Genomic DNA, 15,955 nt, shown 5'->3' with positions numbered 1-15,955 from the left:
CAGAAATTGGAATTAATGTCTGCAAACAGCAAAGTCCAATCAGGCTTGCCAAGTGCAGAGGGCATTTCCAAAGCCTCACTCAGACACAATAATTTCCCAGGACCTGGGAGTCCCATACCTTCTTTGTTATTTAGGCATCGATCACAAAACTTCTCTTTAGATTTCCACAGCTTCTTCCGTCTTCTCTCACCTTCTTCTGTCCCTGCAGTGAAGCGTTTTCTCCCATTGAAGGGAACGACTGGGACTCCAAAGTCATAACGCAGTCTCACGTCTCCGTCTTTCACGAGTAGATGTCTTAGTGAGGGACATTTCTTCCTACTCCCGGTACAGTGTTAACTGGTACAACTTTCACTCTATACGCAACTGAAGTGATATAAAAATTGTATCTTGGAGAGCTGGATTATTGAATCAATGTGAATCTGGAAGGCTTTGTAAAAGATCTGCAGTTCTCACTGGTTTCTGGCAGCATCTAGCAAGAGTGAGACCTTTCAAAGAGATTAATGGAAACACACATCACTTGCAGTGACCCTATAGGTAGGAAAAGAGCATTCGACATCATTTTTTTTTTAGTCCTTTTAGATCACAAGGATTTTGTACAGCCCCATGCTGTGATATGAGATGGTATCAGCCTTGAGGATTCCTTGCTACCGATTCCGAGGTGCAGCAAGGTTCACTGGACACAACGCACATGCAGACTTGGACTCTCCCATCCATCTCAGGCCACAGACGGACTGGAGAGGATGTGACCTCAGCCCACACCCAGTCCTCTCTCAAACTGCGCACCACCCAGGAACCGTCCATCCATCCCAAACCCACTCGTGTTACAGAGAACAGCATCTGTGGTAAAAGCAGGAGACTGGGAGTCTGGATATGTTCGTTTGTGTCCTTGCTTGGACAATGACTTGTCTATGTGGCTCTGAGGAGTGCAGCGCAGGGCTGTGCCCCGGGATGGCCCCAGAGTATGTGTCAGGGCTGGGCTATGAATGCAAGCATTGTGCCTGGAGCCCTGCTCCCCTAGGGCTGGCTCAGCTCCTACCCTTTCACCGTAGTCATTTCTGGGATGTCCTTTGAGCTCCTTGCAGAAAGGAGGTAAGAGGGACACGGTGTAGGAACAGCATCGTCTGAGGGACACAGTGTAGGAACAGCATCGTCTGAGGGACACAGCGTAGGAACAGTATCGTCTCATTTCAAAAGCAAGAGGCAGAAAGATGTCACTCTGACACTAAATATGTCTTTCTGATTCCCAAAGAGAAGGGAGCAAGGGAGCAATCGGCCTCTCTATGCGCATCCAGCTCTCTGCCCTCAGCCCGCCCAGGGGAGGAAAGGTTACTCATTACCTGCAGGGTGAAGCAACCCGTGAAAGAGGCAAAGCCGGGCAAAGATAACAGCATCGTAAATGGCCCACAAGAACATTTTCACCTAAGAGATGCAAGTTAAAAATTAAAACAAAACCCAATCTTTATCTAGGAGTAAATGATCTCTGAAAAAAACTCTAAACGTCCCCAGTCGCGGCAGGGTCGTGTCACAAGTCACAGGAGAAATTACAGAAACGAAAACACAGAAAAGCCCTTATACAGAGTGCCCTGGGACCGAACCACCCATGGATTTGTAGTTAGGGAAGAAATTAATTCCTTGGGCTATGTATAATTATTGGAGGTTGATCCCTTCCAAATCAGCCACTTCTGGACGAAGAGGACTAGAGAGCAGAAATCAAAGTCTCCTGCCCTGCATCTGCCCCTGGACCAAGCAATGGGCCAGGTTAAAATTCAGACTGTGATACTCCCCATTCATGGATGGACTCAACTCTCTTTTGTCTCTGAAAAAACCCTTTGCTTCCCACCCTGCTCTGCTCCCCGCTGGTACCCATGGGCAGCCCTGCTCTGCCTGCACGGCATTTACCTGCTCAGAAAGCTCTGCATATCTGAGCGTGTGCCTGGGTGGCAAAGTCACATTGCTGTCCCCGGTGCTGTGGAAACAACCACCTCCGCTGCCCACATCGCCCTGTACCAGCTTGGGATGCATCTTTACGCAACTGCTGCCTTCCTGGCATCAACAGAGCCTGAGGGCCGGCAGTTCTTCCAAAGCAAACATGAAATCACGTGTAGGCAAAGCCTCCCAACTCCACAGTCCCACATCACTACACACCAAACAAAAGCCACCCTTGCCAAGATCAAAAGGTCAGGTCTCCAGGCTGGGTTTTTCAAGGTTGCAGCGTTGAAAATGCTATTCCCTCTCTCCACAAGTGGGCTTTTCCTCCCCGTCCCCACGCAGACCACTCAAGCAAGCACAGGAGCGCCAGTTGAGCTGTGGGACCAGCAGGAGGGCAGACCAGCCAGAAAGGAGCCAGCAGCCCTCCAGCATGGGTGGCCTCAGCAGCACTCTCTGTGCTCTGCAGCCACAGCTTATAGGCTGCCATAGGAAAAACTAAGCCCTTCTCCATTTATTTTTCTTGCAAGCTGTGTTTTAAATGTTGCCCTGAACAGCCCTTTGAAGCAGCACGAGCTGCCTCGGACCTTTCTCTTCAGCTAATTAACACGTGCCGACAGCCGTGACAGCCTGGCGCAGCGAAGCCAGGGCAGCCCCAAGCAAGCTCTGGCCCAAAACCCATCACCCAAACCCCCTCCTCGCCTTGCACAGCCAAAATGCTGTTGACTCCGAAACCAGCAAGCGCCTTTAAGTCATTAATCCATGCGTGAGCTTTGTCTTCCAGTTTGGAGCTGCCTATCATGAACTTGTGTCTCATAACAGAGTTCAGGGGCACCACCTCTTACCAGGTTTGGAGAGATTTGGGGTTTTCTGTTCAGAGCTGCAAGCCAGGCATTTGTCAGAGGAAGGTTAAAGTGCTCAAATGGTGTTAAGTAGAATACAAGCTTCTCAGACCTGTGTAGACTGGCTCTTAAAAAGCCCCATCACATTTCTGCTGCACTCTCGGTTCCTGGGGTCCGTCACTCATTTCAGGGACGTTAGCTGTTCTTCAGCGGCAGCACTTTACTCTTCACTTGAATGTGAAGTGCACTCCAGCAAAAGAATTGCCATTATCCCTGGTTTATAGAAGGAAAATCCAAATGGAAAAGCAAGAGAACTAGTTCAAAGGCCACATGAGGCAGTGATAGAAATAAGAGCAGAATCACAGTCATTGCTAACGGGGGAACCAAAAAGGGCAATACAGTAAATGTGCCCCCAGCAGACAGTAAAATCATTCAATCTATCACAATTCAGATATTTTATCACCCATGGAAGACTTGAAACACGACTTGCAGTTGTGAAATCCCGCCTGTGGTTTCCAACCTGTAATCTCAGCACTGGCAGTACTGAGAAACAAGCTCATCTCCGCTTGGTCAAGAGCTGTTTTAAACGAACCCGGACTCTCCTGGAAGCATTTTAGGGATTTGCAAATTATGAGGTTTGGAAATGCTACCATATTACCGCCCTGCATCTCCAGCCAAAGGGGCATCACACTCCTTTTGAGGTTACAGATTAATATGTAATCCAATCAGTAATTTAAAGTTAAATTGTAGCAGCGTTATCTGAACAGGTTAACAGCATGGACAGTTATCAACCTGCAGTAAGTGACTGAGGCGCTCGTCCACTTTGAAGGAGCATTAGAGCACTAGCCAGCTTCATTTCCCTCTCGGTAGCGATTCTTCCACAACCAGGCAATAAATCCCTACAGGTTTGCTCCATAACCCATTAGCCAGTAAAAGTCTAGTGAAGTCAGAGACATATAGTCTTGAACCAGTAACAAAATCATCATTGGTGGCTACAACATTATTAACCTCACAAAACCTGGATGTATTTCAGAAGCCGCTAGCTGAGCAATGGAAATCGCAGTACCTTCAGTCTTCATCAGTGAAACTTTTGCTCTCCTAAGCCAGCAAAAAGGGAAAAGGCAACAGTTTTGCTCACGAAATTGCTTTATCCTTGCTATTATATCAACTATGAGCATGAAGACGACACAAAAGATATTTTCTGAACAGCGTTTTCCCAGCCATTGAAACTGTCTCAGAGCTCCAAAGCCTCGGGGAAATAGGCGATGATGGGAAGTGAAGTCAGAAATAGTCAGCGCACTTTATGCGTTGCAACTTCCTAGTCACGATAACATAAATCTCGCTGGTAAGTATAATCAACTAAATTGCTGTGAAGTGTTTATCAGCATCCTTTTTATAAAGAAGAGCCCACTGCAATCCCAAAAACTATCGCAAGAAGAAATTTCTAGGTCTTTACCTTAGCTTTTGACAAACTTCCCAGCCGAAGCTGAGCACATGTGTACGGGTTAGCCAGGTTGTTATTCCACACCTGAGAACAACGGGGTGTCAATCCTACCTCACCACCATTTCCCCACTCTCCAGGCAGGTGAAGAACTGGCAGGTATCACCACTTGGTTCCAGAACCGAGTTACTGTTGAGCGATGCTTGCACAGCATCGAGGCCGCTTCTGCTCCTCCACTGCTCCACCTGAGAGTGCTGGGGGTGCACAAGGGGCTGGGAGGGGACACAGCTGGGACAGCTAACCCCAACTGACCTGAGGGATGTTCCACACCACAGGGCATCATGCTCAGCACAGAAAGCTGGGGGGAAAAGGAGAAACGAGGGTGATATTAGGAGTGATGGTGTTTATCTTCCCAAGTAACTTCCCTACCCCTGCTGGCCACACCATTTCTGATATAAGCCAGCTACACCTTATACCCTACTCATACAAAGACATTCACAAGAATGGCATGAATTTAAACCTAATTGGCAGAATTTAACCCTAATTTGCAGTATTGTGGCCCTGTAATGAGTGCAGGGAAGTGTCTTTAAAAGGAGACTCCTTTCTAACTGTCTCTTAAAAAAGCCTTTAACACGGACTTTCTTTGTCGTGACTCGGCTGCATTTCTAAATCCAATTTTTCCCATGAAGTTTACCCTGGCTGTTAGGTTGGGTTGCATCCACATGCTATTTTTATTTTTTTGATCATCAAGCCTGTTTACAGCATAGAGGAACAATATGGGAACAGAAATACAGCTGGGACAAACCCAAAGGAATGAGACCATTAATGGTATTGCCAGCATCTCTGGCTGGAAGAGCAGGAGGCTCTGCAGCTGTGCAGCACCTCAGTGAGACTCAATTCGCTCTTCCCTTCTGGTTATGTATTTCAAACCTCAGTTGCATTTGATTTACCTGTCATCTGCAAGCTTAATAGCAAACAGTTAAAATGCCTGCGCGTCTTTAAGCTGCCAGCTTCATATCTGTGGTGTGTCGTAAGAGAGAATATTTTGTAGAATACAAAAGCTGAGGGACTGACTGTGACAACAGTATCACTTTTGGCTTGCTTAAATACAGTAATCAAAGTATTTTGCAGAGTAGCCTACAGCTACTGAATACTTTTCTGTCTTAAAATAGACACAAGCCCAGTCCCACCTTCTGCCATGAGCTTTTTGGTCACACTGAGGTTTGGTGGTTCAGTCCAGTTTCCTTTGCTGAATTCAGGGAGTGCAGCCCATCTGGTTGCTGAGGTTTTGATCCAAGTGCTACCAGTTTATTCTGTGAAGCACAGAGTCAAAAGGACACAAAATGTTAGCAGGGAAGGTTTGAAAAAGGAAATATTTTCTATATTTGCATTTACATTTTTAATATAGCCATGTCGTCTAGAGGCCAGATTTGGGGAATGGAAAACAGGAGCCTGGTTTCTATTTTCAGCACAGCCACTGATTGCTCTGTGTTGCTGGCAAATCTTTTAATCTCTTTCCTTCTGTTTTTTTCCCCTTCTGTAATAAAGGGATGATCAGACCTCCCCAGCTACGCCTTATGTGGCAGCATCCTCTGATGAAACGCGGCAAGGACAAAACATTAATAATCATTCCATATAGAAAAGCCAAGGAGTCACAGGTATTTAAGTACAGTTTAGCTATTCAGTGCCCCTTTATGTACGCACCATGCCTTGATGTTAATAGAAGTTATATATTAATATGGAATGGAAAAGTAGGCCCTTCAGGGCACAAAAATAACCATATCGAGAGCACCACTGAATAAACCCAATATAAAGATGAAATCCCTCCAAATACTGAACAAATTGAAAGGCAAGGAGATATCAAAGAGGAAAAACAAAGTCATTCAGCCCTCCTCCCAGCTGGCATCTAACTCCCCTGAATGTCAGGTACTGAGAGGGGACACTACAAGCGATCCCATAAACAGTCAAGTGTTCCCAGTCCTCCATTTCTTTACTTCTTTGGCATCTTTAGCCCTTTGCCAGATCTCCTCAGCCCTCTGCCTGCTTAATGCCAACCACTACACCTCTGGCCAGACGTTACTCTCTACTCACACCCACTGTCCCATCACTTGTGTGAATGCTCTCTGTCCTTGAACGACCTCTGACACCGCTGTCGGGGCCAAGGGTTGAACAGAGCCCTGCTGTTCCCTACCGTAGAAGCCACATTTGCTCATTTTATTGACATGAGAAGCAGCACTGGTGGATTTTGGGGAGGATTTGAGGATCTTGGTGATGAGCAGTCTGCAGCAGAGATGTCCCTACTGGACCACTGCAGCCACAGGAGTGTGTGTGCTTAAGGCCTTGTGTATCCTCCTCTCTATTCCTTCGGTCCAGTTATTAAAATAATTCCAAAAAAACCCCAGTATTTCCTCATGCTGTGTGACAGTCAAGCTGCTTATTCTTTGCACAGCCTCTTGGATCACACTGAAATAACGTGCATATGCTTGGGAGGCAGAGACCAGCATTTATTTTAAGAGGAGCTTTAGGATCGAGACGGTCACCACTAGCTCGTCACATTTGCTATTCAGGATTATTGGACCACAAATGACCTTTCAGATTCTTAAGACTTGGATTACGAAGGGCTTTATATACTAAGCCTAATGACTTGAATTATAGCCTCAGCATCCTGACAATCAGAACAGGACCATAAGCATTTTATTTTCTTCTATCCAACAAAACAGCTTGGCTTGGATTTTGAATCCGTTTCAAGGGTATGTCAAGCCAGTGGCCATTATAATGATCTAGTTGAACTGCAAGAAAGATAAGATGACCTAGGAAAAGGTCACTTCTGAAGGAAATGGCAGGATTTTCTAGATAAGCCTGCTGAGACATCTGTCTTCCTTCCTCCGAGATAATTATTTTATCATTTCCAAATATTAAAAAAATCACTCTGAAACGCTACAGCACATTTTCGTCTGTGGGGGTTCAGTAGCAGGATGTGGTATTTTGTCATTCTCAAATGTCTGTAGCAAAAAGTTTTGTGGGACCGATAACTATCTTTCTGTAACTGGCTGAACTGGAAATACCCTTCAGCTCTCAAGAAAATACAAGTATCAGCAATTTATACGGCATTTATCAAAGCAGGCGTGCTGTAGCTGCAATTCTCAATCAGCATTTACACAGTTCAACGTTACTGTGAAATTTTCTTCCCATCTAAAACGTCTGCAGCTTGCACTGTCCATTACCTGCTTTCAGTTTGCCCTTTGCGACGCTGGAGTCCACAGAGCGTCCTCCGAAGCATTCCTGCAGACAATTCAAAACACCAGTGGCTTGCGGCTGTATAGCAGGTCAAAAGTTTAATTTGACCATTAAAGCAATTTTGTGAGGTACACAAGACTCACAATCACAGCCACGATGCAAATCAAGGGAGACTGATACCTTCTGCTGGCTGAAGCGCCGTTCGATTAAAAAGGAAGAGGAACAGCAGAAAAAGCGTGCAAGATGTGCTGTTTGCAGAAGGACCGTATTTGTCACATTCCCTTCATTCTTCTCTCGGAGTAGGAATTTCTGTATCATTCGTGCAGGGAACAGCAGAACAGCATAAACCAAGCTCACCTGCCACGCTTCCAGCTTCTAACAGGACCTCCTCAAAAAGAAATCCCAACAAAAATGAACTGGGATGCTCCGTCTGCTCTGCATTAAAGGGTAATTCAACAAGAGTCAGCATTTTCTCATTAAACAATGTCAAAGATACACTCTTGATCTCCCTGCGGTCAATTTTTCCCTCTCTCTTTGTCCAAAGACAGCTGAAATAATAAAAATAAAACTTAGAAAACAAAGGGGGAACTCCTGGGTTTTTTTTTAAGAAAGCCAATGAATATTTTCTAGGGCTGAACCAATCTCTGAAATAACTGTCGAGTTCCCCGTAGGCTTCCTTCCACAGACTCTGTTCTACAGTTGGCAGTCTTGACTGCTCAAAAGAACGCCGGTACTAGAATATAATAAAACACAGAGAGCTATTTTATGCCATGTAGCTGCACAGGTGATTATTTCAACATCATAGACTGAGAATCTAGAAGAATCCAGATAGCTATACCTGGCCTATTTTGAAACAGAAGTTAACTTCTGCATTTCTTAACCTTGATGAGCTTTTTCCTCCTCTTCTTTGCTAATTCGCTCAGCAGAACTTTTCTGTTTATCGGTTAAAGTGAGTTATAATCTGCTCAGGAGCTTGTACAGGAAGGAAAAGAGGATGCTGGCGCAATATTCGTAATGCAACTGTCTGCCCATTGCAGATTTTCCATCTTTGACATAAACCAGCACATTAAAAATATTGCAAATAAAAATATCTAGAGGTTTTTCTTCTGTTTGACACTAAAAATATCTGACTAAAGACTGAGTTCTGATTGGAGTGAGCGCCCTATACAAATTATGAGGAGACCGTAACTTCTTAGAGCAGGATAAGGCAAGAGGATTCAAAGGAAAACTTGAACATTACTATTATCTCTGATGAATTCTTTAATTGAAATCGAAGCAGGTGTTTCCTCCCTGGGACTGGAAATGACCTGCAGGCAGGCAAGGTGGGCTGAAAACAGTTTGTACTTCTGGGGTGAGTTTCAATTTCTTCCACAATAACTTCAACGGCTTTTCCATTCTCCGTTTCATTGCACGAAGCAGCAGAACGCGGCTCCTGGATTGCAGCAATCCCGAGGGTTCATGGGCTGCTCTGAATACACAGATCCTCTGTATTTGTGTTCAAGTAACACCATAATCACAAGAAGGGAGTAGAAGTCCTTCCCGGGGCTGAGATGTCACCAGTGCAGCGAGCAGGTCTGACGCTGCCAAGAGCATGCTTAGACACCAGACTTTCACCCAGACTTCATCTGTTTAACACCAGTAGCTCCTACACGGGGCGCTGCTTACAACCCGCCCTGGTATTTTCAGCTGTAAGCACGAGCAAGAATTCAGAGAAGCTCCATATTTATGCTTTCTGGCTTATCAGAATCACAGAATCACAAGGTTGGAAAGGACCCATTGGATCATCGAGTCCAACCATTCCTAACACTCCCTAAACCATGTCCACAGAATCACAGAATCACAAGGTTGGAAAATCATAGTGCCTCATTAAACAAGGACAAGATTTCCTTATGCAACAGGGATACTATTGGTTATTTTTAACCTTATGCAGCCAGGATTTGTGCCAGGTGGCGTTTTGCCTTAACCAGGCAACCTCAGGAGGATGCATTCCTGACTGTCATCCTTGCCCTCTTGCATATTTGATGCCCATACGTGATTTCTTGGCCGTCTGTCGCCATGTCTATCTGCTAGCATGTATTTCTGACAGCTCACAGAAATACCTCTCCTATCTAACAAGGTAAATCAGGGTGCTGGTCAGTCATTTCCAGGATCCTGCAAAAGCTCCTGCTTCCAATAAAAGGTACTATCTTAGGGAAATCCATCAAGTCTATTTACATGTATCTATGCTACCAGAGAAACACTATCGCTGTAGCTTAAGCTTTCAATATACCAAAATAGCTTTCAAACAGTTTGTTTAGTCAAATTTGGCCCACGGAAAGTAGACAAATAAAATGGTCGCAACTCTCAGCAGTTCAAGACTGAAACAGGGCAGCAAGGCTGAGGAAAGCGGAGCATCCTGAGCAGCTGAGATCCTGCGGCTTCGCGTCTCAAAGCGCTCCACAGAAAAGCACCGCTGCTCACTTGGTAAATTCCATGAGCAGCATCACTCTACCGGATTCGGGCAATTTCACGGAGCTTAAGAAAGCCTGGCTGATACAAAGGATGCTGCCAAAGCCTGTTGTCCCTCTAGATCAGTACACAGCAACAGGCAGTGTCCACAGCCTCCTCAGAGTCCAAAGCAGCTCAAAACCAGCAAATTGTTATTTTCCACAGCGCCACGGCAAGGTCTAGATATTTATAAGCAAATGAGCATGACTGATCCTGTGTCCCACGGCTTACAAATCCATAAAACACATGTGGGTCTGAGGAGAACAGATGTAAGTTGTCACAGCAAAAGGCTACGTGATATTTCAATTAGCAGTAGATCTCCTGTAAAAAAATCCGAATAATTAAATCTAATAGGAAATGTAATTCCACCTTCCTGTGCCCAGAAGGGTAACTGGTAACAATCTCTTAACTATGTGCTCAGATAATTTGGGGTTTTTTTGCTTGTTTGTTTCTAACACAACCTGCCTTCATTCAGTCTCCAGGCTGGAGGCACAGAGAGGCAGAATTTGAATTCTTCTGGTCATTTATACACAAGTGGCATTTCTGGACCTTTAAGTATTTTGAAACTTATTTCACTTTTTCTACGTAGGTGTTTTCGTGGGTTTTGTTGGGGAATGCCAGAAATTTTCTGCATGTAGAGTGGGGGGAAAAAAAAAATCAATAAGAGCAACTGTATGAGTGTTCTGTTTGTAACCAAAGGGCCCTCTTTCTCAATAGCACAAGCTTCTTATTCAGCTTTGTTTTGACAAAGAAAGATAAACCACTCTTTTGCTTTACCCTTCCCCCACCATTTACTCATTAATTTTACTTAGTTTAGTATTCCCTGCTCCTTGTAGGGAGTAAAAAGCCCATTTAAAAAAGATATAATTTTTTTTCACCATATTAAGTTGTTGACTATGTATATTCTTACAAAGAATTTTAAATAGAATGTAATTATAAATCCCTACTAAAATGAGCTTGTCCTGCATAGGCAAGGACATTTAATTGTGTCCTTGTGTGACTGGATTCACTGTAACCAACTAATATTCCTATTTGCAGGGACAGAAATAACTAGCTCATTCAGCTGTACAGAAAGGAAGACATAAAAGGAAACCAAAGGCTAAACCAGAATAAGCCACTGGAAAGTTTTATGTCAACAAAAGTGGATTTAAATTAAGTAACATCAATTCAGTATTTTGACTGCAAATGAATCAGAACATTAAAACATGTTTTCAAGGGAACATTTGCGATGAAACATCTATGACTAGTCCCTGCACCAAATGAACAGGAAAGTTCCTACTCACTCCTTCTGTGCAGGACCAAAGCCACACAGGTATGTCATTTCTCCAGCTTCAGAGCTACCTTGTAGACCTAAATTTTGAAAATTTTGAACAGTAACAGAACTGCAATGAAGACATTGAAAAAGTGACTTATCACGTACGATGGAAAATACAGAAGTGATGACATAATTAGAGGTTGCATCACACTTCATATATGTGAAGGAGTAAAGTTAAAACTACACAGACAATTTCCACCCTTGTGTTTCCTAATTTTATAAGCGCTTGGCTTTGCAACTTAAATCTCATTTATGATTGTTTTTCTGACATTGATTTGCAGAAATGTGAGTAGATCCAAATGTTCATTACTTTGCCTACTTAGCAAAAGTTAAAAAAAAAACCCAACCAAACAAAGAAACCTCTAAGTTCAAACCAAAGAGATGCATTTCTAAGCTGTTTGAAATGATGGGAGACAAGTCACGAGTCATCTTGCTTTAAAATCAACAGAAACACAGGAGAGTGAGCAGAAATTTATTTCCTTATTTCTTATTTCTGGAGAAGAAATCTCACTCTCCAGTGAGAAGAAATAAAGAAATAAATGACACATTCAAAAACTACGCTATACACTTTCCAAATAAGAACAGAAAATTCATTTACCCAGTAATTTTACAGTGGTGATAACAAATTAAAATTGTGGGCAGACAGCAGAGAACCAAGAAGATATACAATCTACAGCAAGGATCAGCCAAATTAAAGGGAACTTTTTACATTGTCAAATTTTAAGTAATTAGTACTTCCATTAGAGGCACAGTTCCAGCTTTAAGCAATTCTAAGTAATTAACATTCCTTTATTTTGCCTAGAAGACCTGACTTCAGCACTCTCTTAGGACACAAATTCTTCTAGCCAGAGCTACACAATACAGATTAACTCAACTAGAAGACAATTAGGGTGGGCAGATGAAGATGTAATTTGTCAGTCCGTACACACTGTTACTTCCAGCCTTGGATGAAATTTTTATTAACGCAGCAGACTGATTTAAATAGAGGCAGAGACATGATTTTGTCCTATTTGTTTCCATATGACTGCCTAAGCTACAAGCAACGTTGAGATATGAAAATTCTGCGTGACCAAATGATAAAACAAAGTGAACGAAGTGCCAGATTATATCTCCCTGTACAGCTCTGACCAGCTACAGGAAATCAATAACTGATTATACACTTAATAATTCAAACTACATCATTTAAAATACATGATGGAGGAAATATTGCTATACTTATTAATCACACAATGTAAATCCCTAGATTAAAACGCCAAGCTGAGCAGGAAGCAGAAGCTGGCTTGGTGGCTAACATATGGAAAAGACAGAATTTGATTGCCAGAGATGTTATTGCATTGGCACGCTGTGTTGGGTGAGCTGTCTGGGTCCTCACAATCTTGTTTTTACGATAAACCTAGCAAAAAAGGTAAGCCTTATCTCTAAAACTGTTTGGGTTTGTATTTCCTGGGTGTTTTGAAGACAACTTGTTTGCCAACCAGCTGCAGATTCTTTAAGGGGCAAAGTAAAAAAGTTAAATGCGATTAAGTACGCTTTCCTATTTGCGCTACAACATCAAGTATAAGGCAACACTTAAAATTTTTCATACTAAGTTTTGAAACTCAAGAAGTATACAGTAACAACACAAAGCAGAAGTCTTAGAAGCCTTTTACCCAACTTCCAGACACCACCGACCATCACACAGCACTAACCAAGAGACACGTGGCAGAAAACATCCTACTTCATTTTCTCCACCAAAAACAATGACAGAAACAATCACCTTAGTTCTTAGCTTCTGAATTTTCTATAAATGCAAGAAGAGGAGGCCAGAGACCACGTCCTTCACCCAGTAACTGGTAGCACTAAGGGGAAAGTTGGAACTGCAAGTGAGGAAGAAGCGAGCAGAGCAGGACCTCACTCAGAGACAGCGATTACTGCGCTGGTGAGAGGCCCCAGCAGTTCTTTTCCAAATGTTGTTGTTCACATGGACTCCAGATTGGCAGGCCTCATGCTTTTAATATTAATTGATATAAAAAGAAATATGACATTCCTGATCTACAAAGCCTCTCTTCTCCCAGATGTGTCAACGTTTACATATGGCCAGAACCAAGGTACCAGGAAAAGCAAACCTTGCCAAATCTGTCAAAATCATCCACGGTTCACATCTTTTTGCCCAGACCTCAACTTTACAACTCTTTTTACAAGTCTCTTCCAAAATAAAGCTGCAATGTGCTTTTCAGCTACAAGGTATTTTAAGTGCACAGTGTCATTTTTGTCTGAAAGAGAAATCAAAAGTGGCAATTTTCACAGGTCTAAGGGAGAACACAAAGCCTTCTCCAACACCTAAAATACAATCATAAAGTCACAAAAAGACATTGAAAACTTCATCACTGATTCTTTTTTTTTTTTCCTGATGGAAAGAAAAAAGTATCAGCTTCTGCTTAGAGTAGTTTTTCTCAGTTCCATATTCTCAGACATGAATATAAGATCTAAAGCCTTTCGCTAGTTCACTTCAGTATCTCTTCTTTTTGTTACAAATCCTTTTCACCAACCTTTGCCCTGGAAGCTCAGTTTTATTTAGCCTTGGGCCTCAGAAAGGCTTCGACACTGCCTGCATCCTCTGCAGCCCCCACCCAACTGACACCCCATGGCACAGGAGCAGCTCAGTGGAGAAGCTGCTGCTGTATTCTGCTCGCAGTTGTGTTAAACTCCATCACGGCAATTGTGTTAGAGCAGGGCATGCAGGTCTCTAGTGGCTTTTGGCTGAAAACATGATCTTCAAGAAGTCAGAAAGCATAAGTTATTTGTTACTAGTAATACATTTCATATTTTTGAAGATTTGTAGTAATCCATGACTGTGAAGGCTGTCAAACCCATTCAAATGCTTCTTATTGAAAAATTAGGTCTGCATATCCACAGATCCTCCCCTCCTTCACCCACCCAAATTAAACCAAAGATTCCCAAAGATAGCCAATCTTCTAAAACACTACACATTTCATATAGTTGTCATTAATAAAGTATGAACAATGTTTACAGAAACATTAAAGAATCAGGTGAAGAATGCTGTCTGAACACAAGTGTTCTTAAATAAGCCAATCATCCAGCTCCTGAGTAATAACTGTCCTTGGTTTTTGCTTGAAAGCCTCATTTTCAGCATGTTCACAGGAGACAAGTGTCCCATGTCAAAGCAAATGAACACACATTAGCTCTTTTGGACACCAATTACAAGAGAAAGATGACAATGCAATATTGGCAAGCTGGATTCAAAATGTTGCAGCACAGCACTTCTCATTGTAGGATAAGTTTAGGTACAGTCAGATGATTTCACTACATATGGTCAAAGGATTTGATCTGTTCCCATCTGCGTGTGGATTATCTCAATATCTAAACAATTGCCATAAAGCATTTGAAAACTTTACAATATAAAAGGAAAACTAACAAAGCCGATCGTATCTCCAGATCACTGTGTGAAGCACTAATAAGCAACTCTGTTATACAACCCGTGTTCAACAGACTGAAAATGATTTTTCCCAAATCCAAATGACATACTTCCAAAGCTGAAAGTGATAGATTACAGCTGGCTGAGCAAGCACTGTACTGTAGGCTCATTTTAAAAGCTGCCACTGCAAAAGACCCTCCAGGCTTTTTGTTGGCTCCTCTGCTCTTCTTATTAAGAACTGCAAAGCAACTCTTATTTAACAGTAATTACAGGGGGAGGTGGAGAAAAATTAACGAGAACGTAAGGTTCATTTTTCTAAAGATATGCAGTAAGATTACTTCTAAGAGCACGTCCACGGACCAAATACGTTATCTTTATTTCATCACCTCAACACATGATAAATATTTGCAATTGGAAAAAAAAGAGTATAAAATCTGAAAATTTATTATTAGGATTCTTACTAGAAAACATGTCTTTACAACTAATTTATAATCTCTGTATATGACATCCTATTCTCTCCACCAGAAAACCATTAAGACACAAAACCACTCTCAGGACAGCAGCTGCAGAACTTGTCGTATCCGCTCGCACTTCTCCAACAGGTTTGGATCTTCTGCATCGGAACCATCAAATTCCTTCATAAAAGCTTCAGCTTTCTGCACAGTTATGTCTCGTGCATTGCCTTGGAGCCCTTGCAGATAATCCAGTAAAATGGTGAAATACTTATCTGGAACCTATAAAGAAAAAAACAAGGAAGAAAAAAAACAACCCTGCTTTATTTTCGTCTCCACGCTCATTCACAATCATGTCAAATCATCCCCTTAAAGATAATTAGGAGAACTGCATGGGCTTTTGTGTTTGCCAATGCCCTCCTCGGAGTGGAAGTGTTTCTTGCCAAGGTTCCAGCTTGCCTGGTTCCATGGACCATGGTGAGAGGACTGTCATATGGGCAAAGCAGCTGAGAGGAAATTCTAAGCAGATGTGGAAATACTGATCAGCAAACGCAAACACTCCCTGACTGTGAGCTCAAGGATGTGAGGGTTGTTGGTAGAAAAAAACCCACTAGCCAGATCCTACTTTTGGAAACGTGTAGGCAAACCTTATTCAATTCAGTGAGAACTGCATGCATATGTCTGAGAAAAGAATTTTGCTGGAATTACCCTCACCCCCTATCCAAAATTAGTTGTTTGCTAAGATGAGATACCACCCACCTTCAAGCACGTTGACAGGATGATCATACAAAGGAACAGAATTAAATTTGAAAAACAAATTGAATTCAGACATATGGAAAT

The 15,955-nt window shown here is 42.7% G+C and overlaps 1 protein-coding gene across 1 annotated transcript in view; it reads right to left on the bottom strand.

The window, feature by feature from the left end:
* Window positions 1-8,393: 8,393 nt before the first annotated feature.
* The window catches only part of C15H7orf50 (chromosome 15 C7orf50 homolog), a 131,182-nt gene continuing 123,620 nt past the window's right edge, over window positions 8,394-15,955 (bottom strand). Inside the window, exon 5 of the mRNA XM_054080904.1 lies at window positions 8,394-15,397. Within this exon, the coding sequence (XP_053936879.1) occupies window positions 15,215-15,397 (183 nt within the window). The 3' untranslated portion in view covers window positions 8,394-15,214. The remainder of the gene's footprint in view (window positions 15,398-15,955) is intronic.

The sequence above is a fragment of the Cuculus canorus genome, chromosome 15 (genome assembly GCF_017976375.1).
Source record: "Cuculus canorus isolate bCucCan1 chromosome 15, bCucCan1.pri, whole genome shotgun sequence".
In the NCBI taxonomy this organism is placed as follows: Eukaryota; Metazoa; Chordata; class Aves; order Cuculiformes; family Cuculidae; genus Cuculus; species Cuculus canorus.
The sequence above is the reverse complement of the archived record's forward strand: the minus strand, read 5'-3'. Positions and strand labels throughout refer to the sequence as shown.